General features: G+C 35.7%; 1 protein-coding gene across 16 annotated transcripts in view; it reads left to right on the forward strand.

Moving 5' to 3' along the window:
- The window catches only part of LOC127942168 (rap guanine nucleotide exchange factor 6), a 71559-nt gene that overhangs the window by 42374 nt on the left and 15769 nt on the right, over window positions 1-13416 (forward strand). For all 16 annotated transcript variants that reach the window (XM_052537792.1, XM_052537784.1, XM_052537793.1 and 13 more), the window contains 8 exons: window positions 396-554; window positions 3335-3487; window positions 5248-5412; window positions 5512-5619; window positions 6669-6872; window positions 6962-7070; window positions 7375-7618; window positions 12466-12623. In XM_052537792.1, the coding sequence (XP_052393752.1) occupies window positions 396-554; window positions 3335-3487; window positions 5248-5412; window positions 5512-5619; window positions 6669-6872; window positions 6962-7070; window positions 7375-7618; window positions 12466-12623 (1300 nt within the window). The remainder of the gene's footprint in view (window positions 1-395; window positions 555-3334; window positions 3488-5247; window positions 5413-5511; window positions 5620-6668; window positions 6873-6961; window positions 7071-7374; window positions 7619-12465; window positions 12624-13416) is intronic.

Genomic DNA, 13416 nt, shown 5'->3' on the forward strand with positions numbered 1-13416 from the left:
ATTTCCTCAAGTTAAACCAGGCTTTTATTTTGACAGGTTGTCGTAAAAGTCTTTCAGTTTTAATTTTAGTTTCAGTGTGTATTCGATGGTTGATTTTCTCAGCGTACAGCTGGTGAAGTGAGCTCTAGAGATGAAGTTCACATGCTAATATCCACATATATTGAGACGCAGATGCTCAAATCAACAGAGACACACAGAATATGCCGTATAAACAAAATATCCATATCCAGTAAAAATGCCCAGGAGCTATCATCTTTATTGACATAAATGTGATCCCTGGAATGCCATCTCAGTTGTTCTACACCACCATACCATCATCTGTAATAACCGATCTGACTTGCATAAAGCTCATTTGATGTCTGTCTTGTGATCATAGTGCACTGTTGTGTTTGTAGCTGGACCTGTGGTACGTGATCCTGAATGGTGCTGTAGAGATCAGCTATGGAGACGGCCGAACAGAGATCCTGTGCATGGGCAACAGCTTTGGAATCTCACCGTCTTTAGACAGACAGTTCATGAACGGGGTTGTGTGCACTAAAGGAGATGACTGCCAGGTGAGAGCATGCATGCAAGCCCATTTCTGGCTCCTAAAAAAACATCATGCTTTGGGAAATCAGAATTATGTTTTATAAATGGACATTGTGAATTAAGTCAGAATTATGAGATACAAAGTCAGAATTATGAGATATATTTGAAATGATGACATACTGTGTAACTGTGTAAAAACTATTAAATTAATTGAGATTAATATGAGATTAAGTCATACTTAGACACATTATGATTGATTGTATGAATGTACTATAAGATATAATTATCTCATAATTACTATACATTCAAAATTGTTGTACTATGTCATAATTATACGATAAAGTCAAAATTATAAAATTCCATGTATTATTAATGAGATAAAAATACAAAATTATAATATATTAAATTTTAATTATGAGAAAAAGACAAAATTATATCATATTATGTTAGAATTATGAGATAATAAAGAACAATTATGATATAAAAACAAAACAAAATTATGACAAAGTCGGAAATAACATATAGTTATAATTCTGAAATTATTGAAATTATGTAATAAAATGTCAATTATGACATAAAAATACAAAAGAAGGGAGGATATTTTGAAAGTCACTGATGTCCAAACAGCTTTGACATTTGGAACAGCACGAAGGTGAGTAAATGATGACCGAATGTTCATTTTTGTGTGAATTATCCCTTTAATGTGCAGCGAAAACCACTTGTGTGAACTTCTCATTGGTCAACACATATCTGCATCACAACACACAAGTTAATCTCTTAACACGCACCCAAACATGGGCGTCTTGAACTCTCCTTTTTGCACATGTCAATATTTATGAATAGATTAAATGAACGGGACAAATTTAATCTTGACAAACTATATATCATTATAAGGATCTAAGCCTTAAGCATCGACGACAGATCGCTGTTTTTCAATGGAAAGCTTATAAAGACTGTATTTGCTACATTTGTGTAAGCAGTACACATAAAAACATGAACATTAGAAACGCAGTACACACCAGATTAATCGTAATAATGAGTCTTCATGGACAGTAGTGTTTGTGTCCATGATTGAATAACTCTCGGTCAGAAACTGCGTCTTGGTAGTAAAAAAACGGCATGGTTTTGTAGCCTACAGTGTCAAAAACAGAATGAGATGATCCAAAAAATAAAGTGAAAGATATGCAGAAGATTGTTTATTTTAATTCTGGCGCTCTCTCGTGACGGCTCGTGACGCGCTCTGACGCACATGTCATCGGATGGCGGCGGAACTTATAGCGATCACTTTTTCTTTCATATATGCGGGAGTGTGTTTTATGTTGAATGTGCCTGTATCTGCATGATTACCATCTGTTTGAGCACAAATCAGTCCAAATCAGCTCGCTATTACTGTGCAATCACAGCTGTCAATGTGAATGGCATCTTAATGAATAGTGTGTGTGATCATTGACTTTATGGCGCATTTATATGATAACCATCTCTATAACTGGCCATCAGCACGTCAACACGTGATAATTGACTATATGAACAGAAATCATTGTAAATGCTGCTTTCTAGCAATTTCTCAGGGTGTTTTGTAATTGGCATACAAAGTTAAATCTTTTTTTATTGTATTTATTGTACTCAAATAATTTATATGATGCATAAGTTTCTGTCTATTGTTTTATAATTGGAAAAACTATGCAGTGGTATGTTTAATGACTAAAACAGTTTGTAAAACCCTTCAATACAGTCGGTAAATATCTTATTATATTGGGGGGGGGGGCGAGACATAATATCGGAAAAATGGTTGCAGGAATCTCATTTTTGCATGGTATCTTCTTCAGATTTGAAATAGAAACTCATGAGACGTGACTTTCAACCCATTACTTTTCTAGATTGCTCCAGGACTGATTTCATGATTTTTTATATAAACTCAAAAACAATTCAGTGTGGTAAAAATTTTTTAAGGCACTTCAGTGTCTATAACTTTTAATATTTTTAGCATTATCAACTCTGGTTGATAAAAAGTAAAGCCCAATTGGTCTTTTTCCAAAGAAACCAAAATTATGTGTGAAACACACTGAAGTAGAAAACTGTTACAATTTGAAGTTAGGTAGAGCACTTTCAGCTGTGAGTCCCATAATTGGGGGTTTGGTCAACAGGTTAAAACTTTCTCACGGAGTGCCAGTTTCACAAACCCTCGCTGTTTCCTTCTATATCATCGTGACACATCTTTCTTGTTGACATCAATGGTGTGCGGAAGTACTAACCCTCAAGTTGATCCAAACCTGTATGCTTATTTTTTCTTTGGAAACGTTTTGAAGAAGCTGCATGCTTTATCACAGAAATCTTCTGAAAACATTTAATAGCTTTGTACAAGGAACTGACTGAAAGATAAATAATTAACTAGGTCATGGGTTCAATTCCCAGTGTATAATGCATGAACCAATAAAAAAATATTTACCTAGAATGCAATGCAAGTCACTTTGGACAAAAGCTTTAAATGTCTACATACTCACACTCCGTTCAGTTCAATCAGAGTTATGAGTGAGCAGTGTTATCACTGACATATCACACAGTGCTGTGGTCAGGGTTCAAATGCAGATGCCTCCTGATATAGCAGCACTGCTAATTCCCTAAAATAAAGACTCCACCTCGACTTCCTCTTTAGCCGTGAGGCTGACGATCACACTCATTCTCATAGACATGTTGCACCGAGCGTGCTCCACTCATGAGTTGGTGCAATACTTATCCGTGTTTGGTGCAGAGTAACCTCCTGCTCTACTATCAATTTATTGCTCTTCCTCATGTTGTTGTGGACCAGTTTGTGTGCATCGCACAAGAGGACTACTGCCGCATCCTCAACCATGTGGAGCAGAACACACACAAGGAGGAGGAGGAGGGCGAGATCGTCATGGTCAAGGAGCACCGAGAGCTGGACCGCAGCGGCACCAGGAAGGGCCACATCGTCATTAAGGTGAGGAAGAATTGTTCATTGCTTTGGACAGCTTTTGAACGAATAGTACGGTCAGTTTAAAGCTGGTCAAAAGGATATGGCAAACATAACAAATGATGATCGATTTGAAAAGTAAGCATCACATTGAGACACTTACCCAAAGTAAAGCCCTGGTAAAGATCTCATCTACCATGGTTTAAAACCTGACTTAAGACAAGACTCTTTTTTATGTGCTAGTCAATTAGAGATATTTCTTCTTTCAGACTAGTGTAAAGAAAACATCCACAATGCACATTTGAAACTTTATCTATTTGCATTAGAATATTTCAGTTTCAATCTATATCTTTAAAAGCCATGAGGTTTTTATTCCACTTCAGCAGCAATTACATACACCAAACTTTACAGTTTATTCCTGTTTATGGTCTGTTCTGAAGGTTTATATAGAGGGGTTTGTTCATACATCATTCACCTGACTCGTATAATATTATATTCCTGAAAACATGGTAAGGATTTCTTTTTTTGGGTCTGCAGTGATAAACAGATAAATCCAAAATCCCTCTGCAAAAACGTTTCATTTGTCAGCAAAATCAAACAAGAACCTGGGTTTTTCTCAGATTCTGGAAATGTATGCAAATGAGTGCCTATTTAATATTTTTGATGAAGTCTCTTTAACATATTCAAACATGACATTTTGGAAAACTTGTACTGTTTTAATCTGCTTTGATTAATCAGCTGGGGAAGTTTGGTGAATGCTGTTCATTTTTAAATGTGACCCTATTGACCTGTGGTGGCTTGGGTTTCTGTGTGACTTTAACTACAGTAGACTGGACTTGGCTGCGTGTGCATTTGTGGTTTGTCTCTTAGCCCTGGTGTTGAAGTGGTGCTTCCCGTCATCTGTTGGATGTGTGGGGGCAGAGCTCTCAGAGCAGAGGCGTTCAGGGTCAGGTTCAGTTTCTGATCCTCTGGAGAACGGCTGCTCTTTGTGATGTCTGCATCAGTCACCAGCAGTTCTGGGTTTACATGCAATCTGGACTACGTTATCAGATTCCATAATGCTTTTTCTTTTCTAAAAATCCTACTGTGTATCATACCATTTAGCTCGAACTTAATCCACAAATGCAATGTGAATCAATTTACAAACCTATAATTGAAACAAATAATTATGCTTACGTGTTGATTCTGCAGGACAAAAATATTTTAGACCTGGAAGATTCACAAAAAAATGTGTCAGTCAAACCCCTTAAAATAAAATATTTTCTTGAAATATCTCTAAGGAAGTTAATATTCCTTTAATTTAACAATGCACATGTATACATTTATCAGATGTCGGTAAATTGTCACAATGACATGATGGTAAACAAACATAATACAATTATTTAATGAATATTTTTTTTTATCAACACACAAACCCACTGCAGTTCTTACATTAAGCCCATTTTGGGGAGCCTGGTCTTATGTAATATTTAATGCATTTTATAATGTTGATATCAAAAGTTGCAATTTATTTTAGTTCTCTTTGCTTTCATATCAATATGTTACTTTCAATAATACGTTTAAAACTAGTTAGATAAAAACTAGTCCGAATACATCACCTAAAATGAGTAACCTAATTTTCAGCCTGCAATCTGTAAATCAGTAACAGACTACAATTTGTATGTAATCTACCCAGCTCTGCTCACGAGATTCCTGATGATGACGTCTGGGCTCTTTTCACTCATACCATAGCATAGAAACCACCCTGTCTGCATGCATGCTCTGTATCATTGTGTTGTTTGTATCAGGGCACTCCTGAGCGTCTGATCATGCATCTGGTGGAGGAGCCATCAGTGGTGGATCCCACTTACATTGAGGACTTCCTCCTGACGTACCGCACCTTCCTGTCCAGCCCCATGGAAGTGGGCAAGAAACTTTTGGAATGGTTCAAAGTGGACAGTCTCAGAGACACGGTCAGTATGTGTGTGTGCATCGTTCTTTCTGTTTCTTACAGTGTTGTTTTTGTGGTAAATAATGGGTTGCATGTGTTGACATATTTTGGGATCTGGCAGGTGACGAGAATCGTGTTGTTGTGGGTAAACAATCATTTTAACGACTTTGAAGGCGATCCGGTAATGACTCAGTTCCTGGAGGACTTTGAGAAGTTACTGGACTCCTCGGTGAGTGTCGACATCAGACAGAACCAGACTGATTCAATAAAACAGGGTTCCTATGCAAATGATACGACTGATTAAAATAACATATATAATAATAAAATAATATATGACCCTGGAGCACAAAACCAGCCTTAAGTATCTGGGGTATATTTTTAGCAATAGCCAAAAAAACATTGTATGGGTATGGGAAAAAATATATTTAAGATCATGTTCCATCAAGACATTTTGTAAATTTCCAAATGCAAATATATCAAAACTTATTTTTTGATTAGTAATATGCATTGCTAAGAATTCATCTAGACAACTTTAAAGATTATTTTCTCAATATTTAGATTGTGTTGCTCCCTCAGATTCCAGATTTTCAAATAGTTGTATCTCAGACAAATCCTATCCTGTATGTCAGATCCTAACAAACCACACATCAATGGAAAGCTTATTTATTCAGCTTTCAGATGATGCATAAACCTGAATTTAGAAAAATGTACATTTAAGACTGGTTTTGTGGTCCAGGGTCACTTATATGTTATGTAATATAATATAATAAGCACTGCATCTGTCTGAAAATAAATATAAATAAATGCAACAAAGTGATTGTTTTTTTTAATAGTTATTTTCCAAGCCAACGTTCAATATACTCTCATGATATAAACAACTTTATTATTGTTTATTTAGCTCTAACAAGTAAGTTTTAGCTCAAAACTAACCAAAATAAAAAAAATAACTTTGTGTTGTTTCCAAACGAAAGAAAATATATCGGTATCGGTATCGGCATTGGATATCGGCTAAAATGAGTTTAAAAATATTGGATATTGGCAAAGTTCAATATTGTGCATCCCTACTGGGAATTAATTAAATCATGAAATGCCATGGAAATGTAATTTAAAACAATAAAAATGATATGAGCACAACAACAAGTCATAATAATAAACCTAAAGAATAAAAATATGAACAAGTATCAGAATATTTACAAATTGTGAACATATTTACAGTGTAATGAATTATTTAAAGAAATAGAAGGGAATATATTTATGTTTGGTTTATTTGTGTCTCAGAAAATGAAGGGTCATCTGCGTCTGCTGAACATTGCGTGCGCTGCTAAAGCCAAGTGTCGTCAGATCACCCTGCAGAAGCCGTCCAGAGAGTCTCCGCTGTTTTTCACCCTTCAGGGCGGCAGTGAGCGCGGCTTCGGCATCTTCGTGGAGACTGTGGAGGAGGCCAGTAAAGCGGCAGAAGCAGGGCTCAAGCGTGGAGATCAGGTACAGATTACAGGAACACGCTCTGCACCGAGCAACATTTACCATATCGGTATTTCAGCATGAAGACATTGTGTCTCGTCTGTCCTCAGATCTTGGAGATCAATGGGCAGAACTTTGAGAACATCTCGTACTCCAAAGCCATGGATTTCCTGAAGAACAACACGCACCTCTCTCTGACTGTGAAGACAAACATCTTCGGTATGTCTCAGAACTAACTTGTGCTAACAGGTGGTGAAGTAGTTTCCTCAGATGTGACAGCTTCTTGAATTTGAGAAAATGAGGATTTGAGGATTCTTTTAATCATTTTGAGGAAGCACCCATGAATTAGCTGTTTCCATCCGAGCTGCTAATTTAATTTAATGCAAAATAAAATAAATTCTGGAGCACCACAAAACACATTTAGCAAATAAAGCAGCGTTTCCACCATGTGTCTCCAAAAGATCAAACTCTACACATATATCAATGAAAGCTGAAGTTGAAGTGTTTTCTAACTTTGTTGCAGTTTTCAAAGAGCTTCAGAGCCGCGTGAGGAACGAGAAGAAGAACGGCGGTCCTCACATCCCTAAGATTCAGGAGCGGAGGATCAACCGCTTCTCCATCCCTGATCTACCTGGTGACTTGGAGTTTCCCTCGGACAGAAAGAGCCGCAAGAAGATGAAGGCCAACACGGTGTCTGGAGGACGCAACAAGATCCGTAAGATGCTGGAGAAGACCAGATTCAGCATCCTGCCCCCGAAACCCTTCAGGTAAAGACATGTTTATTTGTACAGCATCACGACTGGCGCCACACAGAGAACGTGAGATACTGGTCTTAAGGTCTCTGAAGGCGTTTCACTGCATGACTTCCTCACAGGGTTTAAACAGACCTCCATCCATCGGTTTGGTGCCTTTATGAATGAACAGAGGATGGAGGATGCAGATACACTGGTCACTACAGGAGCTCATGAAAACATTTTACTTATATTTCATCCCACAATTATTCTGCATAAAGTAAATCAGTGTTTTAAGACTAGCAAGAGTTGTGCCAGTATTTTCATGATGGTAAAGCACAACTTTCATTTTCAAGATCTTGGGTAAATCCATTGTCATTTTCATGCTTTTAAATAAATGCAAATAATCATTACTAAAACTTTTTAACAATACACATTCACATTGCATTTACTTTTAATCTTTTAGCATATGCTTTTATCCAAAGCGATTTACAAATAAGAAAACAACAGAAGCAAGTTTTTAATTTTTCATTTTTTAAATAATAAATAAAAAGAATGGAAAATACATAGAAAAGAAATTGAATAGAGAGAGCTACTGTAAGAGGGTGAAGTTATTTATTCAATAAATACAAAGAAAACAAGTAGATAGAATAAAAAAAGAAAAGAGAACTAGTGTTAGATTGTTTTTTTTTTAAGTACAGAGAATAGAAATAGAACAGAGAGTGCTAGTGTTATAAAACCTGAAAAAACCCTGAAAAGACCTTTTATCGCATGTCATGTCTAGTTAGGACATGGTACAGTGTCACAATGCAGACAATCTAAAAGTCCTAAAACATGCATCATGTCGTTCATGCACAGTGCATGTTTTATTTTTGGATGTTGAGGTAAAGTGAGCCTGCTAGGTGTGTGTGACTGAGCGTGAGAGTGTGTTTGAGCACTTCACAGGCTTGTGTTTGAGGTTCATCTATGTGCTTGATGCTTGTACTGGTTGACATCACGTGTTTTCTGTTTTTATGACTGCTTCACTGCACAGGGGACTGTTTGGGTAAGAGACACCTGCTTAACACTCTCTCTCTCTCTTATGAAATAATCAGAAAGGCATAATGTTGGGAGTAGTGCCTCACAACCTCTGCCAGAAGAGAACATTGTGTTTCATGCTGTTTCATCCTCATATCAAGCGTATTATTGTGTTTACTGTGGACTTAGCATCCTTGTGCATGTTCACAACACGTATCACTTTCTCTGCGTTCACTAAGATCTGCGTCACATACTAACCAGGCACAACATTTCCAACAGCTAATCACAGTATGATGTTAAATATACAGTTGGGGATACATACTAAACACAAAATAATGCTACAGTGTTACTCTAGTATGCACTGCCATGTCCTGTGACAAACAGAAACAGGAAGTGAAAAGAATGACTTCCACAGGAACTGACACTGTACTGTTATTTACATAAGGAAAAGATGCTGACCAATAAAAGACAACACCTAACCGGGCACAACATGACAAAAGCGCCTTCTTCCTCATCAATCACAGCTTTAGTCAATATGTGACTCCACACACACTTTCTGTAGATCTCCATCCGTCTGTAGGTGTAGGTGTGATATGCATGTGTATAGAAGTCCATTTCTGCCACAAAAGAACAAAAAATGAAAGCACTTGAATTTGACTTTGAACTTAAATTTAAGAAAAGTTTAATTGTCTCATGACATTATGACTTATGTCTCATAATTATGACTTAGAATGACACAATTTTGTCTTTTATCTCAGAAATAGTTTTTTTTAAATCTCATAATTACGACAATATCATAATTTTGACTTTTTATCTCATTACTATTTATCTATTTCTATTTCAAACTTTAATTATGACTTTGTGTAACAACTTGACTTTTTATCTCATTATTATGACTTAAAATGTCAAAAATATATATAAGGTAAAGTATATAAATGTCAGCTTTTTCTTTCATAACTTTGATTTAGTATGTCAGTTTATCTCATAAATATTATTTTTATCTTATAATTATGAAAGTATGTCATAACTTGACTTCTCATAATTATGACTTAAAATGAATTTTGTTTCATCTAATAATTTTGTACTTTTTGTACATAATTAAGATACACTATTTCAATTTAGACTTATCTTTTGACTTTTTATCTCATAATTTTGACGGTCAGTTTATCTCATATTTTTATCCTATAATCATGTAAAATCTCATAACTAAGAAATAGTATTTAAATTTAGACTTATCTTTTTACTTTTTAATCTCATCATTTTCAATTTCACTCAATTATGCTTTATATCTCATAATTACGGCGTAGTATGACATAATTTTACATTGATCATATCTTGATTTATCTCATAACTGACTTTAAATACAAAATTTAGTTTTGTCTATTTTTTTTTTTTACTTTTTATCTCATAACTAAGAAATAGTATTTAAATTTAGACTTATCTTTTTACTTTTTAATCTCATCATTTTCAATTTCCCTCATTTATGCTTTATATCTTATAATTACGGCGTAGTATGACATAATTTTACATTTTATCTCATAATTTTGACTTTCTCATGATTGTGATTTACTAAATGATTTTTTTTCTTGTGGTGGCAATGCGCTTGCATACATGTGTATCTGAAGTGATGTACTTTGTATCTACAGTGTTTTTGGGCGTTCTTTGTGCACTTGTATTGATGTTTCCCGCAGTATCAGATGTGTTGATGGTGATGTCATGGAGTCGAGTGATGGATGGAGAGGCAGTGTTGTCCTCTCAGAGCAGATCTGACTTTACTCTCTGCTCTGAGAGCAAGACAGCAGCATGTTAGTCAGGTCGTCTGTGTAAAGGTCGGCGTCTGATTGGCACTGAGTTTACACACAAGACAGCACTGTTTCCTCTCGTCTGAGACGTCATGTGTTCTCGTCTTCTTCTGCTGTGTTTGTTCATCTAAGCCTTGTGTCTCATTCATGGTGTGTGTTCATTCTGTGTTTGTGCTCATGTCTGTTTAGAGCGCTTTCACACTGAAGCTTCTGGCATCACATCTCAGTTTGATTAGACTTAGCAGCATTTCTCACGGCCATCGGCGAGCAGCTCACATTCTCCGATCCATTATAATACGTCTGCAGCAGATAATGCGTGTGTCAACAGCAAATCAGAAATACCTCTATTTCCTCTCTTAATTCATCAGTGATGCTTTCTCTAAAGCGTCTTTATTTTTCCTTTGACATCACTTAAGGGTTGCTGGATGATGTTAATAGGTTGCCGAATAGCTGTCTAGTTATTGTTTTAGCCAATCCACATTTGGTCTGGCTTCATCCCATTCAGTCAGTCAAGTGTGAAAACGGCCTAAATGTCCATATGCAGGGTATCTGTGGGTCTTAAAGAATCTTAACAAGTCTCAAGTCTCACCCTTACACAAATTAAGGCCTAAAAAGGTCTTAAATCACAGCAAAAAAGTCTTACATTCAAAAAAATTCACAAATTCAACACAAAACACAAATACAATCTTTTCACACAAAATTAACACTACATCTAGTCTAATATAGAGCCATGTGACATGAAAAATTTAAAAAATGAAAAATATCATAATTTTGAATAATTGCTTTTTACTATATTTCAGAATTTATCTCATTATGACTTAGTGTCATGAAATTACCTTTTAGCTCACAACTATGACTTAATGTCAATTTTATTTTCTCATAACGTTTTACTTTTTTCTCATAATTAAGATGTATTTCGATTTTGACTTATCTCTGGACTTTTTATCTCATAGTTTAAACTCTTTTATTTATCTCATAATTATCCTTTTTAATTAAATATCCCATGCACTGCTAAAAAATGCATATCTTCCTCAGTATTTTTGTCTTATTTTCTAATAGAAATATCTTAGACTTCTGAAATAGAGACAAATTTACTTGAGATGCAAACATATGTATTATGATTTGCGCAGATCTCTGAGAAACAGCCAAAAAATAAAAATAAAAAAAAGAACAGGAAAACCAGCAAACAACAAATCACAAACCATGACCTGAACACAAGGACTGAAACACACAGAGAACATGGGGATAACTAGTTACAGGTGTGACTCATCAGGGTAACCATAGGAACTAAAGAGACAAGGAGAGACAGAAACCAAACACAGGAAGGAAGCATGAACCAAAGACTACATTTCAACATAAAAGTCCTCACAAAACACAAGACACAGAACAGGAATTGTGACAGTATGAAGTCATGTTTCCTAAGAAATTGAAGAAAACTCTGTGAGTTAATGCTCAAAACAAGAACAAATAATATCTGTCATTGGGGAAAGAAAAGTTTTCCCTGTGAATTAAGTTGATTTCGGCAGATCTTTGTTTTTGATTTAATCATCAACTCATTTCATTGTGGTCACAGGAAGCAAGACTTCTTATGTCATTTTGATCCTCAAGTAAATGTATTTTAATTTAGTAATTTTAAACATAAAAAAAAAATACTGATGAAGAACATCAGGTTTTTTGTCATGTGATCGGAAGTTTCAGTAAGTTAATTTTGAAATTCTAGTGGTTTGGAGAGAAGCCATTTTAGCATATGTTTTATTTATTTCTTTAGTACGAGGAATTAAAAAGTAATGGAGGTCTGTTGGAAGTTGTATTTCCAAACTTTGATGCGTTCCTGATAAAAGACATTTTTCGAGACCACTTTGATGTATTGTGTTCCATTTCATTTATTCCGTAAACTTTCTTTACTTGGTCTTAAAAAGGTCTTAAAATAAAACCTGCAGAAACCCTAGTGACCATCTCTTCCAGCTATCTGTGTGTGTGTGTGTGTGTGTGTGTGTGTGTGTTCATTGACGTGCAGTGTTAGTGTTAGCGCTGGATGAAATCCGTCTCTCTCTGTGTCTGCAGCGACGGTGGCATGTCTCAGTCTCAGGACGACAGTATCGTGGGCACTAAGCAGTGCAGGCACAGCGTGGCCATAATGCCCATCCCGGGCAGTCTGTCGTCCAGCAGTCCTGACCTGCTGCATCCCGCCGCCAGCGCTCTGGACTTCACCAACCCTTCAGGTAAGACCTCACACCATCAGAGCACGAGCTCAGCCACCCGCAGCTGATTCAATGACCATAGACATGCGTCATCATAAAGTGCATGTTCTGAAGGTACACAAAGCTTGATTGAACACAAGAGTTGCTCAGGATTCCCAGACTGTGTGTGTAATGCAGTGTGAATGAAGGCAGGCATCATGAGTGAAAGACTTGTGCTTAATTGCACTGAATGAGCATTTGCAATATGCTTCAGGTACTAAAAGTATATTTTTATTAAAACTGTACTTAGAGTAAATATAATATAATAAAATATGAATAAAATAAATGCCCTTTTAAGTGTTTTTAAGAAACATAGTCATGAAATTGTCTCTAAAAGTCACTAAAATACACTTTTAAAAAGTGCACTGCAATAATTTCAAGTTAAATGCATCACTTTAAAATTACGTGTGAAATTATTACATTTAATAATCCTTTCTGTTTTAAGGTGCACCTATTTTGATATGCTGCCTAACATACTTAAGCACATGTAAAGTCCTTGACTTTAATTTGAACTGTAGTGCCTTATTCGATATTGCATGTAAAAGGAATATATTTTAAATGCACTTATTTGCATTTTAGTATGCATATTTATGCCATATTTCAAAGACAATAGAAGTATTAAATTACTCGCTATTAACAAACCATTAACTATGACTTTTGTCTCAATGAACTTCTAATTTGCTGCTGATTAATTGTTAGTATAAGGTAAGATAGGGATGTAGAATATGGTCATGCAGAATATGTGTTTTATAAGTATTAATAAATGCCTAAATGT

The sequence above is a fragment of the Carassius gibelio genome, chromosome A21 (assembly GCF_023724105.1).
Source record: "Carassius gibelio isolate Cgi1373 ecotype wild population from Czech Republic chromosome A21, carGib1.2-hapl.c, whole genome shotgun sequence".
NCBI lineage: Eukaryota > Metazoa > Chordata > Actinopteri > Cypriniformes > Cyprinidae > Carassius > Carassius gibelio.